The sequence below is a fragment of the Maudiozyma barnettii genome, assembly GCF_903064755.1.
Source record: "Maudiozyma barnettii strain CLIB 1767 genome assembly, contig: KABA2_06, whole genome shotgun sequence".
NCBI classification, from domain to species: domain Eukaryota; kingdom Fungi; phylum Ascomycota; class Saccharomycetes; order Saccharomycetales; family Saccharomycetaceae; genus Maudiozyma; species Maudiozyma barnettii.
This window is the reverse complement of record NW_024545243.1, coordinates 682,925-706,047: the sequence shown is the minus strand read 5'-3', so window position 1 is coordinate 706,047 and position 23,123 is coordinate 682,925. Positions and strand designations below refer to the sequence as shown.

At 34.3% G+C, this 23,123-nt stretch overlaps 9 protein-coding genes across 9 annotated transcripts; 6 read left to right on the top strand and 3 right to left on the bottom strand.

The window, feature by feature from the left end:
- Nucleotides 1-99: 99 nt before the first annotated feature.
- ADK2 (adenylate kinase ADK2) lies at nt 100-777 on the top strand (the record flags this gene model as incomplete). The annotated part of the gene is made up of 1 exon (XM_041551411.1): nt 100-777. One exon carries the CDS (start codon nt 100-102, stop codon nt 775-777), a length of 678 nt encoding a protein of 225 aa, XP_041407345.1.
- Nucleotides 778-1,075: 298 nt separating this feature from the next.
- On the top strand, nt 1,076-3,412 carry RAD3 (TFIIH/NER complex ATP-dependent 5'-3' DNA helicase subunit RAD3; the record flags this gene model as incomplete). Its single annotated transcript, XM_041551410.1, has 1 exon — nt 1,076-3,412. The coding sequence occupies one exon, from the start codon at nt 1,076-1,078 to the stop codon at nt 3,410-3,412; it is 2,337 nt and encodes a 778-aa protein (XP_041407344.1).
- Nucleotides 3,413-3,531: 119 nt separating this feature from the next.
- On the bottom strand, nt 3,532-9,993 carry BRR2 (ATP-dependent RNA helicase BRR2; the record flags this gene model as incomplete). Its single annotated transcript, XM_041551409.1, has 1 exon — nt 3,532-9,993. One exon carries the CDS (start codon nt 9,991-9,993, stop codon nt 3,532-3,534), a length of 6,462 nt encoding a protein of 2,153 aa, XP_041407343.1.
- Nucleotides 9,994-10,350: 357 nt separating this feature from the next.
- Nucleotides 10,351-12,327, top strand: RAD24 (Rad24p; the record flags this gene model as incomplete). The annotated part of the gene is made up of 1 exon (XM_041551408.1): nt 10,351-12,327. The coding sequence occupies one exon, from the start codon at nt 10,351-10,353 to the stop codon at nt 12,325-12,327; it is 1,977 nt and encodes a 658-aa protein (XP_041407342.1).
- A 239-nt stretch (nt 12,328-12,566) lies between these two features.
- GRX4 (monothiol glutaredoxin GRX4) lies at nt 12,567-13,364 on the bottom strand (the record flags this gene model as incomplete). The annotated part of the gene is made up of 1 exon (XM_041551407.1): nt 12,567-13,364. One exon carries the CDS (start codon nt 13,362-13,364, stop codon nt 12,567-12,569), a length of 798 nt encoding a protein of 265 aa, XP_041407341.1.
- Nucleotides 13,365-14,263: 899 nt separating this feature from the next.
- Nucleotides 14,264-15,163, bottom strand: TMT1 (trans-aconitate 3-methyltransferase; the record flags this gene model as incomplete). Its single annotated transcript, XM_041551406.1, has 1 exon — nt 14,264-15,163. One exon carries the CDS (start codon nt 15,161-15,163, stop codon nt 14,264-14,266), a length of 900 nt encoding a protein of 299 aa, XP_041407340.1.
- Nucleotides 15,164-15,816: 653 nt separating this feature from the next.
- On the top strand, nt 15,817-19,122 carry ECM32 (RNA helicase; the record flags this gene model as incomplete). Its single annotated transcript, XM_041551405.1, has 1 exon — nt 15,817-19,122. The coding sequence occupies one exon, from the start codon at nt 15,817-15,819 to the stop codon at nt 19,120-19,122; it is 3,306 nt and encodes a 1,101-aa protein (XP_041407339.1).
- Nucleotides 19,123-20,042: 920 nt separating this feature from the next.
- Nucleotides 20,043-20,849, top strand: BMH1 (14-3-3 family protein BMH1; the record flags this gene model as incomplete). The annotated part of the gene is made up of 1 exon (XM_041551404.1): nt 20,043-20,849. One exon carries the CDS (start codon nt 20,043-20,045, stop codon nt 20,847-20,849), a length of 807 nt encoding a protein of 268 aa, XP_041407338.1.
- Nucleotides 20,850-21,562: 713 nt separating this feature from the next.
- On the top strand, nt 21,563-22,843 carry PDA1 (pyruvate dehydrogenase (acetyl-transferring) subunit E1 alpha; the record flags this gene model as incomplete). Its single annotated transcript, XM_041551403.1, has 1 exon — nt 21,563-22,843. One exon carries the CDS (start codon nt 21,563-21,565, stop codon nt 22,841-22,843), a length of 1,281 nt encoding a protein of 426 aa, XP_041407337.1.
- Nucleotides 22,844-23,123: the final 280 nt, after the last annotated feature.

The window sequence follows — 23,123 nt, the reverse complement described above, 5'->3', positions numbered from 1 at the left end:
TAAGAAAGTGATATCCCATTTGAATAGTGACTGTTTTTATTTCAAAGTAAATAGGTATACATATATATATATACTATCTTCATCCGAATAAAAAGTAACATGAACTCTTTCAGATTGTTACTGTTAGGGGCACCTGGCTCAGGAAAAGGTACAATAACGAAGAAATTGAAAAATGTTGTACCAAATTTACAATCCATTGCATCTGGTGATTTATTACGTCAAGAGATTCAAGCAAAGACAAACCTAGGACAGATTGCTTCAGAATATATCGCTCAAGGGAAGCTAATACCAGACGACCTAATAATTTCATTAGTGGCAAATCATATAGGCGTTTTGTCGCAAGGTACCACATCAACGACAATTATGAAACCATGGTTGTTAGATGGGTTTCCAAGAACGTTACACCAGGCGACTGCGCTGAATGGTATCTTGACACCTAGAGACCAGAATTTGACAAAAGTGATTGAATTAGATGTCCCCGAATCTGCAATCCTTGGGAGAATAGAAACTAGATATGTCCATGTTCCTAGTGGGAGGATCTATAATTCATCATACAACCCACCTAAGGTTTCGGGTTTTGATGACGTTACTGGAGAGCCTCTGGTAAAACGTTCCGATGATAACGAAGAGACAATCATTAAACGATTGAAGGATTATTATACGATGGTGAAACCTTTGAAACAGTTCTACAAGGACAAAGGTATACTGATTACGGTCCATGGTGAAACATCAGACATTATCTTCCCTCAGGTATTGCAAGCACTCGAAGAGAGGTAAAAGTTTACACGTGACTGGGAATTTTCAATTTTCAATTTGAAGGAAAAAACATTGAAAATTTCATAGTGAGATCAGAGGATATATCCTTTCATTTGACCTTTAAAATAGTAGACGGAATTATATATTCTTAAACATGTACATAAGTTCAATTATTATTACACAAATATATCTATCTAAATAATAGTATTAGAAAAGGCTTTCGTTATTTACCATTGAACATCGTTTGAAAACGTATATTTTGCTGAGACAAGGGCTGTATTATTTCTCGAAGCCCAAACCAGATATTTAATTACTAAGCATGAAGTTTTATATTGACGACTTACCTATTCTGTTTCCATATCCAAAGATATACCCTGAACAATATCACTATATGTGTGATATCAAGCGTACATTAGATGCCGGTGGTAATAGTATATTGGAAATGCCTTCAGGAACAGGTAAGACTGTTTCTTTATTATCCTTAGCTGTCGCTTACCAGATGCATTATCCGGAACATAGAAAAATTATTTATTGTTCACGTACTATGTCTGAAATTGAGAAGACTTTAGTCGAATTAGAAAACTTGATGGATTATAGAGCTCGAGAATTGGGATACCGTGAAGAATTTAGAGGTCTGGGGTTAACATCCAGAAAAAACTTGTGTTTACACCCTGTAGTATCTAAGGAAAGAAAAGGTAGCGTAGTTGATGAAAAATGTAGAAGATTAACAAATGGTGTCAATAAACGTAAATTAGAGGCTGATCCAGATGCTGATGTCGAGTTATGTGATTATCATGAAAATTTATATAAAATGGAAGTCAGTGAATACTTACCAAACGGTGTATTTTCCTTTGAAAAGTTGATTAATTATTGTGAAGAGAAGACGATATGTCCTTATTTTACGGTGCGTCGTATGATTTCGTTATGTAATATTATCATATATTCGTACCATTATTTATTAGATCCAAAGATCGCAGAGAGAGTTTCCAATGAAGTTTCCAAGGATAGTATAGTTATATTTGATGAGGCCCATAATATTGATAATGTCTGTATTGAATCCTTGTCATTAGATTTGACAAATGATGTTCTTAGACGTGCTACAAAAGGTGCAAATGCCCTTGAAGATCGTATCGATGAAGTTAGGAAAGTAGATTCACAGAAATTGCAGGATGAGTATGATAAATTGGTTCAAGGGTTGCATAGCAGTGACATTATAAGACCCGAGGAAGAAACGTTTGTTGAATCACCTGTCCTTTCCGAAGATTTATTAACAGAGGCCGTTCCAGGTAATATTAGGAGAGCAGAGCATTTTGTATCCTTCTTAAAAAGATTAATTGAATATTTGAAGACAAGAATGAAGGTTCTTCATGTAATTTCAGAAACACCTAAATCATTTTTACAACATCTGAAACAATTGACTTTTATCGATAGGAAACCTTTAAGGTTTTGTGCCGAAAGATTATCTTTGCTTGTACGAACTTTAGAAGTCACAGAGGTAGAAGATTTTACGGCATTGAAGGATATTGCAACATTTGCAACTCTAATATCTACCTACGAGGATGGGTTTTTATTAATAATTGAACCATATGAAATTGAGAATGCAGCAGTTCCTAATCCAATCATGAGATTTTCATGCCTGGACGCCTCTATCGCTATCAAACCAGTATTCGAGAGATTTTCTTCTGTAATTATTACGTCGGGTACTATATCACCTTTGGACATGTATCCAAGAATGTTAAATTTTGAAACTGTTTTACAAAAGTCATATGCAATGACATTAGCAAAGAAATCATTCCTACCAATGATTATTACTAAAGGTTCTGATCAAGTTGCTATATCATCACGTTTTGAGATTAGAAATGATCCCAGTATTGTACGTAATTATGGTTCTATGCTTGTTGAATTTGCTAAGGTTACTCCTGATGGTATGGTTGTTTTCTTTCCATCATATTTATATATGGAAAGTATCGTATCTATGTGGCAAACGATGGGTATCCTTGACGAAGTGTGGAAACACAAATTAATTTTAGTGGAAACACCTGATGCTCAGGAGACTTCATTAGCCTTAGAAACCTATAGAAAAGCTTGCTCAAATGGTCGAGGCGCGATATTACTATCTGTGGCTAGAGGGAAGGTTTCTGAAGGTATTGATTTTGATCACCAATACGGGAGAACTGTGCTGATGATTGGTATTCCTTTCCAATATACAGAATCACGTATTTTGAAAGCTCGTTTAGAGTTTCTAAGAGAAAATTATCAAATCAGAGAGAATGACTTTTTGTCTTTTGACGCAATGAGACACGCTGCCCAATGTCTAGGGAGAGTTTTAAGAGGTAAAGACGACTATGGGGTTATGGTCTTAGCTGATCGTAGGTTTTCGAGAAAGAGAAATCAATTACCAAAATGGATTTCTCAAGGTTTATCTGATGCGGATTTGAACCTGTCTACAGATATGGCAATTTCGAATGCTAAGCAATTCTTGAGAACCATGGCTCAACCAACAGACATAAAGGATCAAGAAGGTATTTCTGTTTGGAGTTTAGATGATCTAACAAAATACCAAGAGAAGAAGAAAAATAAGAAGAGACAGGACGGTATTACAGAGATCGATGTCGCAGAAGCTATAGATGGAGATGGCGACATTGATATGCATTGAACTCCTATTTACGCTTTTTATTATTATTATTATTATTATCATATCCAAGCATTAATTACTATTCTCAAAATTAAATAATTTTGCACAAATTAGACATGGTTATATATATATCAGTAATACTATTTAACTGTAACATTGAATGTGACTTCTTTATCGGTATCCATGTATGAATCGCAAATGCACCATAATGTGATAGAACGATCACCTGGATTTGGTAATATGAATTCGATCTGATATTCGTTATGTTCCTCCTTTAAAGATACCTTCTTCATTGCATAAAGTTCCCTTTTTGATACATCGCCTACTACAATCCACCAACCTTCTTTTTTCTCGACAGGAAAATTTTCAGAGACTACAGATAGCGATTCAGGTTCATCATCTCTCATAATTGTTACTGTTAGTTTATTTAATTCGTTTGCGACGATGTTTTGAATGTTGTCCATTGAATATTTCATTTCAATATTTGGATACTTATTAATAAAATCAGCGACCATCATCACCTTGTCCATGTCCATTGTTAAAATGTCATCACGTTCTTCATCCTCTAGAGCCATTATGTCGTACACGGTTTCAACATTTTTATCCTTACACTTTTCTAAAATACTTTCACTGAAGTATGGGATTTGTCTTAATGGGTTATCTACATCCCATACAGCCTGTGACAACATTTGTGATATATCCATTACTGTGGTGGCATTCAAGAAACCATTTCCAGCAAGTATATCCGCAAAAGCATTGACTAATGGAGTTACCTCACCTAATATAAGATTCAAATCTAACTTCAGATCGAATGGCAATTCAATTCTTGAGAAATAAGCTTGAAGTAATATAAATACTTTAAAACTTGTACTATCTGATTCTGTAGAACCCTTAAATTTGATTGGAAGTAATCCTTGCAATTTCATAAGCTTTGTATAATCTTCAATTCTAAGCGGAATATTTTCAAATTCGTTAGCTGTTGACAATATCTCCAACAATTGACCCAATGTGGCACTTCTTGTAACGTTCGTGATGAAAGAATGCATAGTAACAAAAGTTACGTTATTATGAGCGCTAATTAAACACCCATTCAATGGGGCTATTGACTCATCTGAGTCTTCGACGTTATCTTCATAATTGGCCTTTTGTTCCTTATCAGATGGTGATTCATTTAAGTCTATTAACGAGAGTTGTGATAGATCATTTAGAGTAGATTCAACTAGCTCAGTTAGATAGGCAGATATCCCATATTCTGTCGAATTTTTAACTCCGTAAAATGTTGGATTAGCGTGAATTCTTCTATAAAAATATGTGTACGTTAACCAATCCACACAATCTTGCTTAGTTTTGATAATCGAATTGCTAATGCCATTAATTAATATATCATGAAAATTAAAATATAGGAAACTCTCAGATGGTAATGGTTCCTGTAAAAATTTCTTGTAATAATATTTTCTTGATGAGGTAGTATAAATGATAACTTTAGCATTACCAACTTCTTTAGCTTTAGTGTTACCTATCATTTCCAAAACTTCATTTGCGGTATAATTATTTGAATGATGATCTCTTATGTTATATGATTCGGTACCGCAAACGATAATCAAATTGGATTTTAGGGTATCCCGACAGCAATCTTTAGTCACCAGTAAGAATGAAAGAGCACCAGAGTTTAGAAGTTTTTCGGTCACATTGCGATCTCTTTTATCCATGTTTGAGTATATAAATCCGACACCTTTCCCAAGAGAAATTGCAAGTTGTTTATCTTTTATCTTTTCCACATATTCCTTCATTTGTTCTTCATCCATCTTTTGGAGATCAATATTTCTTCTATTTGCTGTTGAGGCCAAATAAGATGCAACATTGATGCACGTTCTCCTATTTGGTAGATAAATGATTGGAATGCAATTATCCTCGAGGGAAAGGTCAAAAATTTTATGCACTATATTTCTGGGGCTACTGTCATTAGACAATTCTTCTTCCACCTCTAAATGTATTGTTACGGGTTCGTTCCTTTCTAGAATAGAGAAATTGAATATATTGTTTTTCTCTATTCCCATCCATTCTGAAAAATCCCTACTATTTGCAATCGGAGATGATAATGCAACGATTCTTTGTTCCTTTTCTAATTGGAAGGCAATGAACATCATCCTAGATACTAATATTTCGTATGTTGAACCTCTAATGCCACTACTCATTTCATGGACGTCATCAAAAATCATAAGATCGATCCTTTGGACGTTCTTCCTCTGTCTCCATTTACGTGACAACAAATCAAACTGATTTGGCGTTGCCAGTGTAAGATGACTTTGACCAAGAATACGATTATTTTCTAACAAGTTATCTGTTAGTTCACTGATTACCTTCCCATCTGCAATATCTATAAATTTCTTCGACCAATATTTTTTTAGCCTCTGAATCTTGGTTCGTGACGGTGTCAGGTAAATCACTCTTCCACCATTTTGCCTCCAATGATTCAAGATTGCCAATTCAGCCAGTACTGTTTTACCGGATCCCTTTGAGCATCCAATGAATATATTTTCATTACTGTTATATAATGGTTCGAAAACATTTGATTGTATCAAATTAAATTTGTCAAAATCGAAAATAGGACCGAAGGTTTCGTTCAATGACGAAGTCTCAATTAACTCAATGTCTTCTAGTTTAGTTATCGCAGGAAATTTTTTGGGCAATATAACATTATCGAGACGAACTGCTACCTGATCTTCACATTGTAACCATTTCTCTGATACAATTGAGACAAATATGTTTGGAGGCATTCGCTTCTGTTGAGTTGATGATAGTTGTATGCAAAAATCTAACATTATCTCTTTGCCAATAGCATCAGGTCTGATCATTAAAGTTTCGGAATGTAAAATTTCTGAGCCAGCTAAGTCTTCAACTAATATGAGAAAAGATTCGGCCGATCCATGAATTTTATCATCCCAAATCCATTCAGGTGTCACCTCTACTTGAAAATTGAGTAAACTTGGTGTTATTGGCTGCACAACACAGTCCATTTTAACTTTCGGAAACCTCTGGACTAAGTCGTATATTAATTTCCCGTATTTCTCGATCCTAATTGAATATCCAACCTGTGAAGGTGATTTCAATGATAAATATTCTTTCCATTGTAGATTTGAAGATTCCGTTTTCTTAATAACTTCGGTTGGACAACGATTAAATTGCCTTAGAGGTGAGTTTGTATTCCACATTCTTCTACTAATGCATTTACTTAGAGTTAGTAATATTTTTGTAGGGGTTGACCACCCTTTTTTTAAGCACAGCTCATACATTGCCCTTATAATTCTTCCTGCACTCTGCTGGATAAAAACCATGTCCGCTTGGAGTGCGAACCCTTCTAGTTTTAGATTGGAAATATATGCCTGGAGTAGAACATTCACCTTAGTAGAGGCTTCCTCAATATCACTTTTTATAGGAATCGGTACTCTGGAATACAAGTCATGTATTTCTCCAACCTCCTCTGGCCTAATTGAAAAGTACTTAAATTCATCAGATAGCGTGAAAATTCTAAATATATCCATAAGAGAAATGTTCTCAGACAATTCCTGATTATACATATGCATGGACTCATATTTGATGTAAAAGTACGAAGAAATTTTACCCAGTTCGGTAGATTTTACTGCACCTGTATCTTCGTTGTATATAAGAAGATTTTGCTGTGCTAATATTGAGAATACAGTATGCATCAATTGTCTTCTGAACTGCTCTAATGTTTCATCACCTGCAACCTGGGGTACCTTATAAAGCTCTGGAGACATGAGAATTCGCACATAAAAATAGGTATACCTTAACCAATCCACTGCTTCGGGCAATGATTTTACATTACCTGCAACTACTTCGGCATTCAGATTATCTACTACTTTCGAGATTAACTGTGATTCAATCGGCAACTGTTGATTTAATACTGCAAGATAGTATTGGATATCGGATTGGTTGGTGATAATAATACCGTCCCCATGAGTGTCATACCTTGGTCTACCTGCTCTACCTAACATTTGCAAAATATCTTGAGGTGATAACCGGATCCAATTACCTTGTTCTGGTGAATATACATCAGTTCCCTTTATGATTACAGTATGAGCAGGTAGATTAACACCCCATGCTAAGGTAGCAGTAGAAACTAGGACTTTTAATAGACCATCGGCAAACATATCTTCGGACGTAGATCTATCTTCCCTCGATAAACCCGCATGATGGATACCTATACCATAAGTAACTAACTTCTTTAAGTCAGAGTTAACAATATTTGATGATTCAGAATTTAGAATTTCTTTTGAACCTGCTTCATTACTGATTAGTTTCTCGGTGGTCTCTGATTCAATAAACTTTTTTCTTAAATATTCACCGGTTCTGCCTGTTTCCTTTCTGGAATGAACGAATATAATTACTTGATTACCCTCTTGAAGTGACTCAACAACTTTCTCATAACATGCAAAATTGGTAGCATTTATTTTCTTTAGAGAATTTTCCACCTTAATCCCACAAAACTGTTGTGACAATGGACATGGTCTATAGGAGGCATCGAAATAGAAAATTCCTTCTTTAGGTACTCTTAAGAAAGTAGCAACGTCTGTGTAATTTGGTAAAGTTGCGGAAAGACCGATGATTCTTGGTTTATCTACATAATCATTGGATCGTAGTGTTCTTGCAACGATTGATTCAAGAACCGGTCCTCTCTCGTCATGCAATAAGTGTATTTCGTCTATAATTAGTAGTTTTACGGAATCTGTATACCAATTGTCGCTTGCTTTTCTTGTTACAATATCCCACTTCTCAGGTGTAGCCACGAGAATCTGAGTATTTTCTATCTCCTGTCTAGTTAATCTTGAGTCACCAGTTAATTCTGAAACCTTAATGCTATATGGAGATAGCCTTCTCCGAAATTCTCTTACTTGTTCTTGTACTAATGCCTTCAAGGGGGCGATATATACTATTTTGAATTTGTTGACCTTAAAAGTGTTGGTAGCCTCGTTATAATATTTGGTTAATGTTCTTAAAACTGTTAGCATGGCCACATTTGTTTTACCGGCACCTGTTGGTGCACACAGAAGTATATTGTGATCACTTTCAAAGGCTACTGGAAACACTTTGGATTGTACAGCATTTAATGATTCGGTTTCTCCTGATGGGAAGGCCTTCCTTGCCCAGTTTGGTAAAGCTGTTATTGGAACTAAATCATAATCTATTTCAGCTTTTGCAGGTGGGGGTATGTGGATCTCATCGTACTCGGGTTTCATTCTTTTAAACGAACCTTCCGGTAATTTGACCTTGCTATTTGTCATCAATTCCGAACCTTGATCAAATTTAATAGTGTTTAGATCTAGAAGTGCTATTTCATTTCGTTGTGTAGATTTATGTTTTTTAGAATTAGTCAAGTGTGCGCTATCTTCCTCAGCTGTTGCATCATCTCGAACTCTTTTTCCATTTTCTAGCATATTTATTTCGTATTCTTGCACAAGATTATTCAAACCTTTCTCCCTCATTTCGTGAAGTATTTTTGAAATTCCTTGTGCATTACTCATATTTAACTTCAAACCCCAATATATGGTCGATCTATTGGTTATTATATCATCCATCATTGCATCGTTTGCGTTTGAAAAGGTTTTTGTTAAATTCTGTTTAATTTTCTCGTCGTCATGTTGATAATTGGATAATATTTCAAGTAGTTTCATGCTAACTGAGTTGGAAGAATTTCCCAATATAGTATTCAAGAACCCATCATTTATATTCGCAATTGATAAAAATGATTTATGGGTTTTAGCGATTGTCAAGACATCAGCAGTGTCTATTTGTGGTACAGATACATGATTTTTATCTTCGATAGCGTTTATCTCATATGTTTCATTCTCTTCCATGTTAACCTCTTGCTCAAGTACATTCAGTTCTTCCTCATTATCTTCATCGTCACTGTTTGCTAATATTGTAACAACTTTATTTGTGTCATTGGAGGGTTTGACTGAATGGAAGTCGGTTATAGATTTCACAGATTTATATAGCTCTGTAAATTGATCTTTACTTATTTCAATACCCAAGTCAGATATTATGCTCAATCTTTTCTTATCAATCAAACCATCGGAATTTTCTTCATCTTTCTTAAGTGTTGTTATTATTATGTCAGCCGTTCCCAATATTACATCATGGGGCATATCATCTCCTAGTATACTCATAACACCTTCTAAAACACTTCTATATATTAGGGTATTCTCTTTTGAAGAAGGATGATATACCAAATTGGTTTGGTTACTATTCATTAAGAGTGTGGTATTATTAGAAGCATATAAGTCCATTCTATGTTTGTTATCCTCCTTATTATTTGCCATTGCAGCTTTACTAACTTCTCTTTCTGCGGTTTCTCTTTCATTAATATTGAGATCTTGTCTCACATTACTTCCCATATCTTTATATGATATCATATTCTTCATTGACTTTGGATGGGATAACTCGGCATCCCTCAGAGGATCAGACTGCACAGATTGTAAATTCTTGTCAGCCTTCAGAACCTTATTAGACATTTCATTGTATCGATATATTTCCTTGATTTTTGAAGATTTGTCTTCATCTTGTCCTCTATTCAGGCTCATCTTAAAAGCAGTATACAATCAATTATTTATCCCCAGGTAACTTTTATTGGGATAGTGTCAGATAATATTACAAATAGTACTTTTATATTATTACAATAACTGCCTATCTTGCGATCTATCTTTTAATTATCGTGTTTATATAATCGTCTCTATTTATCTCTGTTTCTTCATAAATTTTTCACCCCATGAAGCAATGAGCTTTGTTTTTGTTTTTACATATCGAATTTTTTTCTTTTCGAGCTTTAAAGAAACAATTATACTGGAATCTCAGGAAAATATTCTTGTCAAAAAGAGAACAATTTAAAGGATATTACAGTTACATATTTAGCTCACATCATTGTGGGCGTTCAATATTTAATGAAACGTTACAGATATACAAAGAGACCTCACGATAATGATGACAGAATTGCTTCCACGAGTGATCAAACGAGACGGAAAGATCTACGATCGGTTTCCCTAAACTCCATACAAGAGTCCAGAACCACTGAATTAGATATTAATTTTGAAAAACAAACATTAGAACTTCCTTGGTTCCAGAAGTTTGCTCCCCAAAGTTTATCTGAAATTGCTATACATAAACGAAAACTCAATGATGTGAAGGAATATCTCGATGATATGCTCTCTAACTCTGTAGACACTAGAATTCTTTTGTTGACAGGACCTAGTGGCTGTTCTAAAAGTACAGTTATTAAAGAATTATCACATATATTAATACCAAAATACAGAGACAATAGTCGTAACCTTCTCACATTAAGACCAGAGGACACGGAAAATGTAGATTATGTGGAATATGTCAGCGATCAATCGATAAATGGCCTCAACCAGATGGGTAGTTTCCGTGAGTTTTTGAATAATTGTAAGTATAGAATTACAGGTAACCTCTCATTGATTCTGGTAGAAGATTTTCCTAATGTTTTTCATGATGAAACTAGAACGATGTTCCAAAAATCTTTATCAGAATGGTTATATTGTGATGATGATCAACTACCACCTTTAGTATTATCTTTGAGTGAATGTGAAATTGATAATGATAATCTAAATAAGAATTCTTTTAGCGTAGATAATATGTACACTGCAGAAACCATAATTGGTAGAAAGCTTTTAAATGATCCCAGAGTTAAACGCATAAAATTCAATCCAATTAGTATGACACTTACCAAAAAGACATTGAATCATATTTTAAATGAGGAGAAGACAGTAATTAAGCAAAATGGTAAATGGAAACAAAGAACCTCGTTTATTAATGAACTTTCTCAAAATTGTGGTGATATTAGGTCTTCGATTTGTGCCTTAGAATTTTGGGCTACATCAAAAGGAGAGTTAGAATTAGCTGCAAGAAAACAACCCACATCCTACTTTCATGCTGTGGGTAAAATTATACACGGATCCAAAGACATTACTGACGATAATAAAATGATCAATAATTTACTTTCTTCCACTTCAGGTATAATGAGTAATGCTAATTTTAAACTTGGTCTATTGGAAAATTATGAATCGTTTAATCAAGGTCAAATTGATATTAAATTCGCTTGTGATATAACAGATGCACTTAGTGAGAGTGATAATAGTACGAATGCGATAGAGATGTTGGAGTATGCTACTAGAAAAGTGCGGTCAACTTTCTATAATTTAAAATTGAAAGACTCTAGTAATGAATCTCAGCAACATCATCATGGTCGTGCAAACTTTCCAATTGAATGGAAAGTAAATAGGATGAAGGATTCCTTCGAGGTCCAAAGCGATGAATATTTTAATATTGAATTGTATAAATATTCGGCTGTGCCTTTAAACAGGGATATCATTTTATCATATAGTTATTATGGACCATTAATCCGGAAACAATTATTATACAAGAAGAAAGCTTTGGAACATTATGTTAAAACTTTGCCCATGGAGTCACAAATACAGTTACGCCAAGGTAAGAAAGATATTTTTGATGTTGATGATTGTTTGGATATAGTGGAACGTCTCGGTGGTCCCATGAATAATTCAGATGTGGATCGTAGTGTAATTGGTACAAATGATTCTGAGAAAGAAGAAAAGATGTCATTAGAAAAATTACAACATGAGAAAAGACATAAAATAAGAAATTTGATGAATGCTGATTCTCAACGAACAAATAAGTACGCCCCAAAACCCCAATTAGATGATGAAGATAGGGCGATGCTTGACGATATTATAGTCAATAGTGATAATGATGACATTGACGATGATTTTGATGATTCAATGTATGAAATGTTGTCACAACGTGCGCCGATAAAGAGGTCACCCATCAAGCCTACTCCTGAAATTATCAGTGAATCTCTGTCAGATTCTGACCTCGAAATGTTATGAATTAGGGATTTTAATATATAGATATATACTATAATATATTAGGTGATAATACTTCAGCTATTCCTGATAAAAAAATAATATGTGTAAGGAAAAAATCGTGAACTGATTCGTGTGTATGTATGTAAGTAAGTAAGTAAGTATGTATGTATGTATGTATATATGTATATGTGTGTACGTATATAATAATATTGTATGCGAGAATATAGTAAAGTTAGAAGAATGATATAGAATGTTAATTGTTAGAGTAAAGAAATATTGAAAAATTCTGGTTCATCTTTTATAGTTTCTTTTACGATATCTAATCCACCAACAAATTCACCATTCATATATAATTGTGGGAAAGTTGGCCAATCTGAGAATTTTTTCATTCCTTTTCTAACCATATCATTTTGCAATACATCAAAAAACCCAAATCTAATTTTATTTTCTCTTAATATAGATATCAATTGTCTAGAATATCTACAACGTGGTTCTGATGGAGTGCCTTTAATGAAGATCATTACTGGAACAGCTTGTACCAATTTTGATAAACTGTCATTAAGATCCGAATTATATTCTGGGTCATTTTCCTCATCTAAAGTGTCTGAACCTATTGTACTATCTGTCTCTATAGATGATACACTATCGTTTCTATATTTAATTTGGCGGGCATCGGTCTGTTGGTTATGCAAAAGATTATAGGATGAATCATTAATTGTTAAGATAGTCTCTGAACATTCATCTAAAGACATAACAAAATCTTCTAATTCCGTACCTGTCATAGTACGTAAAATATAACCATTTCTTACAATAACCAAATATGGAGTTATTGGAACTTTAAATAATGAAATTAATTCATTATTAATTGAGGAATCAATAAATAAGAAATTTATAGTATCTTTAGTATATTTCAAACTTCCTAAACGAATATTTTCATTAATTGATTTACTTTGTTCATTATTGTTACTATAAAAATATAATACTAACAATTTATTTTTATCTTCTGAAGAGACAACTTTCTCTAGATGTGTTCTGTTAGAAATCTGTACGATAGACATGGTAATTTTTTTTTAAATGTGTGTATGTTAATGTGTCAATGTATTTTAAATTTATTTATTCTTTTAATTTATTTTGAATAAATAATAGATATTGATATCAGCAAGTTAAAAGGAAATACATATATAATCTACATTCTTACAATTATCGGACTCTTTAATCCTCTCATGTCCATATATATATATATATATATATATATGATTAACTGAATAATAAAAAATTACTATATTTAAAAATCATTCACAATCTTTTGATATAAAATAACCCTTTTTCAGAATGATTGAATCACACCCCAGTTATTATCTAATTGTCTTTGTCTGTCTCTAGGAACATGGGGTGTGAACAAAACAAAACAAACAATTTCATTGAGATTTCAATAAAATTGTAGCTTGAAGTGTATTTGATACATTGCTTAATAATCGCATCGTTAATCAAATATATTCCAGACTATTTTGCAATTATTTTTTTCTGGGTGTCATCGTCATTAGCAAATATTGCTGCTGCTCCCTGCGTACACTACTGTATTATTTAAGCCATACGATCATTAAATTCGATAGTAGAAATAAAGAGAGTAAGAACTTGGGTGCCTTATTTAATTCATTTAGTTATTGTAATACTTTTTGCTTAAGTAAATCTATTTTCACGGTTTGGGCGGTGCAATTCGCAGGAGCCACCACCAATGCGTGTGTGAGTGCGACACAGAGAGTGGGAGTGGGAGGGAGTGCGTGTAATTTCGAGGGTGTCCCTCTATATCTCCCTCGGCTTAAAATATATACAGAAAGAGCAGAACAGAGAGGAAAAATAGATCGCACCCGCATTTGGAGAGATTATTTCAGCGGCCAAAAAAGAGAAAAATGTTCAACCAATAACATGGGAGAATGTTAGTAAGCGGTGTACATCATCATGCACGACGAGTACCCACTTTATAGAATGAGCTCCAAAGCACGCGGACTTTGTAATTGAGGTCCTTTAATTCCGGGTGCATTTTTTGAATGGTAGCTATAAGTTCATCGCAAGGATCTGGAGAGTCCCTGTTTTGCGGGTCCTTTTTCCATGCATGGTACGCACTGCAAGTCTTCAAATAAGCGAGATACCGGCTCAGAGGCATCTCTTTAGTGATCCGTAATGGGAAATCCTGTGTTGCCGCCGAGGTCAGCTCACGTGCCACCACATGAGACTCCTGGATTCGTTCATATAACGTAGGGTCTAAATGTCTGTCTTGTAGTAGTCCACGTAGAATGTCACGTCCCGGTTGATCCCAATACGGACCCAGCTTGTCATCTCCATATTGTAAGTCCAACATGAGAGCATCGGTGTCCGGGTATCGCTCTAACACCGAGTCGATGTACCCCCAAATGGCTATAGTACCATGGGCCGACAAGGTTTCGGCGGCTGCCGATTGGAAAGCATTGAAATCGAACCAATGGGCACATTCGGCGGCTGTGATCATGTCACATGACTTCCCTTGAAGAAACGAGAAATCTGTGCTGCTGGAAACATGGAACTCTATTTGTTTTCCTTGTGAATCTTCTTGCTGGGAAGTTTTGCTTGCTCTGGTGGCTAATTCGCTAGCCTTGCTGATCATGGGTGGAGACAGGTCTGTCCCTGTGATTTTTGAAAACTCAGGTAACCATTTAACTAGTTGGAAGGTAGCAGTGCCGGGACCACAACCGACATCTACTAATTGAGAATTGTACCCCGAATGGTAACGGGATAGGAAGTCATAGAAATTTGGTGGATAATCAGGTCTTGCTGTGGAATAATCATTTGCACCAAAATCAGATTCTGAAAATTGAGACATTGCTATTTGGTTCGGGTTATTTGGTTCGTGTTATTTTGTGACCGTATTCCGATTATTAGTTCTGGTGTTATTTTTATTTAACTGACTGGTTCCTCTTATATCTATATTTATATGTTTATATAGATACATTTCATTTTCTCCCTAAATGTGCGTGATCTATTCTGCTCGGGGCAGATCGGATTATGAATATCGGCCTAAATCGGGGTCTGTATCAGCAAAAAAAAAACTAATATCGTTACTTATACAGATAGACAGTGACACTTGCAATAAGACTTCTTAATAATATTTGCAATTCGTCAAACATTGAAAGAATCACTGAAGTATAGATAGAATAAATGACCAACGTGTATGGTTACTCTTGTTCTTGTTGTTGTTGTTGTTGTCTTTTGATTATATCATTAAGGTTCTTTTGGATTAACAGGCCGACTAGGGGAAAGAGCTCAACTTCGAGAACAAACTGAAAGTCTTTTTTTTTTTTCAGCTTTTTGTTTCCTCGTAAAAATGCGATGACATGACAGATATATAACAGTGCTGCCACAGTTACAACATAATTTCAACCATTAATACTTAATAAGAATACGTATATATATATTTTTTAACGTAGTTGTTATCCTTCTGTGATAAGATAAACGTGCCTGACAAGGAAAGGGAGTATGTCATCTCAGTTTAAATGTACTACATGTGACATTTCAGGCTCAGGTGAGTCTCTGATGAAACATTTGACCTCAGCTAGACATAAGACAGTCATGGATAATAGAACCCATGAATTGGTTGCGTGCGAAGAATGTTCTAACAATAATATCCACCAGTTGCAAATTATTAGATTTGGAGGCGATGATATGGTGCTATTATGTGATCCATGTTTTAAAAAATTGTACGCAGGAGTCACTAGGCCTACTAGTGCGTATTCGTTGTCGAATGGGGCCATATTGATGTATTGGAATAGATATATTACCGTAAGAGATTGTAAATGTGAACAATGTGGGAAAGATAATCATTTGAATGTGGACCCGAGTTCTAAAGTATATTGTGATGATTGTCTTAAGACTAAAAAAAATTCCAAGAATTATGTCTCTGAGGATTCTGGGAAGTTTTTATACCTTTTATTAAACATTAAAGAACCAAAGGGAACTTCAAATAGTGGTAAAAATAATAAACGATTTACTAGACGTAAAGGTAGATCTACTAAGAAAGGAAAATCATCAAAGAGTCGTGGTACTGGTGGTGTTAGGAATAATGATACAAGTAATAGTAATCCAAAGACTCGTTCTTCTACAAGGAGTTCCAGTAAACCACCTACAAATGATGGTAATAGTAACCCTCCTAAAGGTGTATTAAAGAAAATTGATGCTGTAGCATATCAGAATAGAAAAGATAATACTAAGATTGAAAGTAACACCAGGTTAAATTTAAGATCTTTTTCAGGTTTTAAAGCTGTCACAAGTGATACAAATCTGGCGGCTACCCTTGAACAAAATGTTGAAAAAAATATCTCTAGAAATCAAAGTAGTAGTAATCTAGCTGTAGGTGGTAATAATAATAGTCATCGTCAAATGGGGATGAATATATCATTGTTGAACAAACCAGGTGACCTGATGAGGGCATTATCGAGTACAGATTTAGTTGGTAAAGGTAAGAAACAAACCCAAAAGAAGGATAATAATAAAGCACTTAATGATAATTCGAAAAAGAAGAAAGAAGAGAAAGTGAAAAAGACAAAAGACAGAAAAAGACAAAAAGAACCTACCGCTATTGCTAACGCATCACCTTCGTGGGATAATTCTAATGGTTGGGGTCCTGCAAGCTGGGATGCCTCTCTAGTGTCATCATTCTCTAAAGAAAATGTTCCAATTTCAAAATCTAAAAATGATAAAGGTCCCCAATCGAAGAAAGAAGTCACACCAACTCCTCCTAAATTCGAAAAATCTAATAAAACGACCATAAAAGAAATTGAACCTGCGGAAGAAGGGGTTCAAATACGGAAATTTAATAGATTTACTCCAAAATTGACGTTCCCAGATTTGACTACTTATTTAGATACTTTCTCTCAAGCTATGTTTTTAGAACAAAAGTTAGAAAATGAATTTTTGGAAGATTTTGAAATATCTTGGTCTAAGAATTCAAAGGAGCCTGTATTTCTTGTTGAATTTAAGACTAAGGGGAATGATGAATTAAAGAGATTAATCATGCCACATCTCGTTGGTAAGACTAATAATCCATTCAATGAAAGGCAACCATTGATGTTAACTACTATTGATGAATCTTTGGTATGGTATACATTCGTGAAAGAAGTTAGAGAAGAAAGAAATCGGATAAAATTATTGTTAGAATTATTCCCATGGAATAAAATGTCATTGCCATCAAGATTAGGTTCAGAGCATTTAAAACTTTTACCAGTTTCAGCGCAAGCTAATAGAATTATGTTTGCAATGACACGTATTACCAATCCGAAATTTATTAATTTATTATTAGGCAATAAAAAACTAAAACCAATCTATTTTAATAATAGATTAAAATTTTCTAGAAGTTCATTAAACAAATCTCAACGTGATGCTATTGAATATGTTTTGAACAATTCAGTTACTTTGATTCAAGGTCCCCCAGGTACCGGTAAGACGTCGACTATTGAAGAATTAATTCATCAAATCATTACCAGTTTCCATTCATTCCCAATCTTGTGTGTCGCAGCATCAAATATTGCTATTGATAATATTGCAGAGAAATTTGTTGATAATACAAAAGGTATTAAAGTACTAAGAATTGTGTCTGATAGAAAGGAATCTGAATATAATAAATCACATCCCTTGGGTAAGATATGTCTTCATAATATTGTATATGATATGTTACCTGGAGATTTAAGAAGAGAAGAAGATTTACTAAGGTCTCGTGGGAAGAGTGCAGTATCACCAAAGATTGAAAAAAAATTATTTTTAGCGAAGAGTGCATTAGTCACTAAGATAATTGCACAAGCACAGATCATTTGTACTACTAATATTACAGCAGGTGGCAGACAATTAAAGAGTATTAAAGAGATTCCTACTGTAATTATGGATGAAAGTACGCAATCTTCTGAAGCATCAACTTTAGTACCATTATCATTACCTGGTATTAAAAGTTTCTTATTTGTTGGTGATGAAAAGCAACTATCGAGTTTTAGTAATATTCCCCAATTAGAGATGTCATTATTTGAAAGAATTTTATTAAATGGTACATGTGGTGATCCACAAATGTTAGATACACAATATAGAATGCATCCAAAGATTAGTGAATTTTCTATTAAAAGAGTTTATAATGATAAGTTATTAAATGGTGTCACTGAAGAACAAAAAAAATGGACCGGTATAAAATATCCATTATTTTTTTATCAATGTGATTATGGATATGAAGAAAGAGCTTATAGTGGTGGTAGTGGAAGTGGTAGTGGTGGATTTAGTTATAATAATCGTTATGAATGTGAAGCCATTCTTGACATTATTTATAAATTAATTAAAGAGAAAAATATTCAGTTAGGTAATATTGGTATTATTACTGCATATTCTGCACAACGTGATTTATTATCCGAAATTTTATTAAATGATCCCATAATTAATCCCAGAAAACAAGCAATGGTACGTGAAACTGACGAAGATGAATATTTGAATAAGAATTCCTACCCTGGTCAAAATTTACAATCACATATTGTGAATATTGTTAATAAACTACAAATTGCTACAGTTGATTCATTTCAAGGTCATGAAAAGGAATTTATTATATTTTCATGTGTACGTAATAATGCGGATAATAAGATTGGATTTTTATCTGATAAGAGGCGTTTGAATGTTGCATTGACAAGAGCTAAAAATGGTTTAATTATAGTTGGTAATAAAACCGTATTAAAGAGTGGACAATCAATTTGGACAGATTTTATTAAATTCCTTGAGGATAAAAAAGTTGTCTTTAATAATTTAGAAGATTACTAAGATATCTTTTACAGTTTTACAGTTATATAGATATATAGATATAAATATAGATAACTATTTGTTACTCGTTGGCGGTAAATATCTAAAATTGGAGTAGTAATTAACCTGAGATTGTCTTCGACCTGTCCACCATTGAAATATATAGAAATACTAGTTATAAGATAGAGGAATCCTTTTTTTCCTTACTACAAATGTATGGGTGTTACACGCCTTGCATAATACAGGCAGCCAACAGGCCGACCTCGCGGGTGGCTTCCACTAGTCCAGCATCACTGCGCACGGCACCCCGGGTAACACCCCCGTTCCTCTCTATCATAGCCCACCTCCCCTTAAAAAAAACCACGCGTTTTTATTTCTGGTACTCGCAGAGGAGTATAGACCACCCACCACCTATCTTTTTCCGACAATGCACGTTGAAATGGAGTGAGTGAGAGAATTAAACGCCTCGCTCGCTAAGTTTGTCTGTTTATTGGAGGGGGCAATAATAACTGATGCAGCTATTATTATTGCTCTTACTGCTATTGTTGCTATTGTTATTACTGTTAGAGAGTGAGATATACCGATTCATTGATTGATTGATTGATTGATCGATTGTGGGAGACAGAGAGAGGGAAGGTGGGCTAATTTTACCACAACTGAGATCACTTTTTTGGGTTCTTGATACTTTCAACCTTTATTTGTTTTGATTTTTATCTTTTTTAATCGTTTTTTATTATTTGATTTAGCGTTTAGAGAGTAATACTCATTCTCTCTCCCTCTTTTATTTTTTAATATTCATATATATATATATATATATAAATTATCGTTTGTATTTAGTGTTAGTGTTAAAGGTTTTGTACATATATACCCTCACAAACACATAAAAACATACACATTTAGGCTCACGCTTACACTCACACACTCACTCACTCGCATATAATATGTCCTCAAGTCGTGAAGATTCAGTTTATCTAGCCAAATTGGCCGAACAAGCCGAACGTTATGAAGAAATGGTTGAAAATATGAAGGAAGTCGCATCAGCAGGTCAAGAACTTTCTGTTGAAGAACGTAATTTATTGTCTGTTGCATACAAAAATGTTATTGGTGCTAGACGTGCTTCTTGGAGAATTGTTTCTTCCATTGAACAAAAAGAAGAATCGAAAGAAAAATCAGAACATCAAGTCTCTTTGATTAGAACTTATCGTTCTAAGATTGAAACGGAATTGACAACTATCTCCGATGATATATTAGCTGTTCTTGACAAATTTTTGATTCCTTCTGCTACTACCGGTGAATCAAAGGTCTTTTATTATAAGATGAAGGGTGATTATCATCGTTATTTAGCTGAATTCTCTACTGCTGATAAGAGAGAAGAAGCTACTAATGCTTCCTTGGAAGCTTATAAGACTGCTTCTGAAATTGCTACTACTGAATTACCACCAACTCATCCAATTCGTCTAGGTTTAGCTTTGAATTTCTCTGTCTTTTACTACGAAATTCAAAATTCTCCAGATAAAGCTTGTCATTTGGCTAAACAAGCCTTTGATGACGCCATTGCTGAATTGGATACTTTATCTGAAGAATCTTACAAGGACAGTACGCTGATTATGCAATTACTAAGAGATAACTTGACTTTATGGACTTCTGATATGTCTGAAAACGCACATGATGAACAAAATGCTGCTCCTGCTGCTGTTGCTCCAGATGCTACTGCTGACGCCAGTAATGACGCTGATGCTCCAAAATAGTTTGTTTGTTTGTTTGAAATCTTCTACTTTTATTTCTTTATCTTTCCTCCTTTTTTTTATTATAGATATACAAACAACAACCCTTTTTTTTAAAAAAAAAATATAATAATAATAATAATAATAACCTTTCTTATTAAAGTCTACTGTTAACATTACATCGAAACTCTCCTGTCTTTATCTATCTACAAATTATATATACGTATATATAAATACTTCCCTCCGCCAAAACCCAATAAAAAAAATCATCATTTAAATTAACATATTAAATTAACCTTTAAGGACAAGAAGTAGGACAAAACAATTCATGTCACTTGTGGTTCTTGCTGTGACAGTGACAGAAAGCCTTTGCTTCTTTATTTTGCTTCTTTTCTGCCATTCGCCTCGGACTGCAAGATTTTAAATTTCAAAATTTGTAGGCGATTTTTTTTATTTCATTTTATCTATTTATTTAAGGATATTCAATGATGATTTTTTTGTTCATCTTCACCCCCCTTCTTGCACAATCGACAATTTAAAACTGAAAGAGGTTAAGATACATACTCTAAACTGATTGATTAACACGGTTTGAGATATATCAATATATTCAATTGCACATATACTCGAATATAAAGATTGATTGATTTTTTAGTACTGTGTCCCAGAATCAATTAACTAAATTTTTTGCGAAAAATACAAACAACAACACAGTTTTTTATTATTTTTACCATCACAAAATGTTGTTGTCTGCATCTCGTAATACTCCCAAAATGGCAATTCCTTCAGCTTTAAGGTTTATGTCTACAATTAACATGAAAAGAGCAATGGCTACAGCCACTTCCTCCGGGACATCCTCCACAACTGCAACAAAGACTACCCCCATGGAAGACAATGGATCCGGTGATGATGAAGTCACCATCAATTTGCCAAAGGAATCCTTTGAAGGGTATCTTGTGGAACCACCCTCTTTATCATACAAGACCTCTAAAGCGGAATTGTTACAAATGTATAAAGATATGGTCATCATTAGAAGAATGGAAATGGCCTGTGATGCTCTATATAAGGCTAAGAAAATTAGAGGGTTCTGTCATTTATCTGTTGGTCAAGAAGCAATTGCTGTAGGTATTGAAAATGCTATCACCAAGTTGGATTCAGTGATTACATCTTATAGATGTCATGGTTTCACTTATATGAGAGGTGGTGCGGTTAAAGCTGTCCTGGCTGAATTGATGGGTAGAAGAGCAGGTGTCTCTCATGGTAAAGGTGGGTCTATGCATTTGTACGCACCTGGTTTCTATGGGGGTAATGGTATTGTCGGTGGTCAGGTTCCATTAGGGACTGGTTTGGCGTTCGCTCATCAATATAAGAATGAAGATGCTTGTTCTTTCACACTTTATGGTGATGGTGCCTCTAATCAAGGTCAAGTATTTGAATCCTTTAACATGGCAAAATTATGGAATCTACCCGTTGTCTTCTGTTGTGAAAATAACAGATATGGTATGGGTACTGCTGCATCTAGATCATCTGCCACTACAGAATATTTTAAACGTGGTCAATACATCCCAGGTATTAAAGTTAATGGTATGGATGTTCTATCCGTTTATCAAGCATCTAAGTTTGCTAAGGACTGGTGTGTCTCCGGTAAAGGTCCATTATTGTTAGAGTATGAAACTTACAGATATGGTGGTCACTCTATGTCTGATCCAGGTACTACTTACAGAACTAGAGAAGAAATCCAAAACATGAGATCCAAGAATGATCCAATTGCAGGTCTAAAGATGCACTTGATCGATTTAGGTATCGCTACTGAAGCTGAAGTTAAGGCTTACGATAAATCTGCTAGAAAACATGTCGATGAACAAGTTGAATTAGCTGACGCATGCGCTCCTCCAGAGGCTAAATTATCTATCTTATTCGAAGATGTCTACGTTAAGGGTACAGAGACTCCAACCCTAAGAGGTAGAATCTCTGAAGACACTTGGGATTTCCAAAAGGGTGGATTTGCTAACAGAGACTAAATTAATCCTTGCTAAGCGATAAAAAAAATATAAAAAATAATTGCGTTTCAATTTTTTCTAGACTATATTCTCCATCCTTTCTCATCGCCCTCCTACCATATTTTTTCCTATCTCCCTTTTAAGATCCCAAGTTCTTCTCTACATACATTTGGGTTTCTTTATTGGGAATGCTTACTTATTCTACGCTGTAATGATTTTTATAATTACAAAAAAATAAATAAAATAAAAATGAAATAAATAATCATAGTTGTAAGAGTATTACTTCATGATGAGTGATATC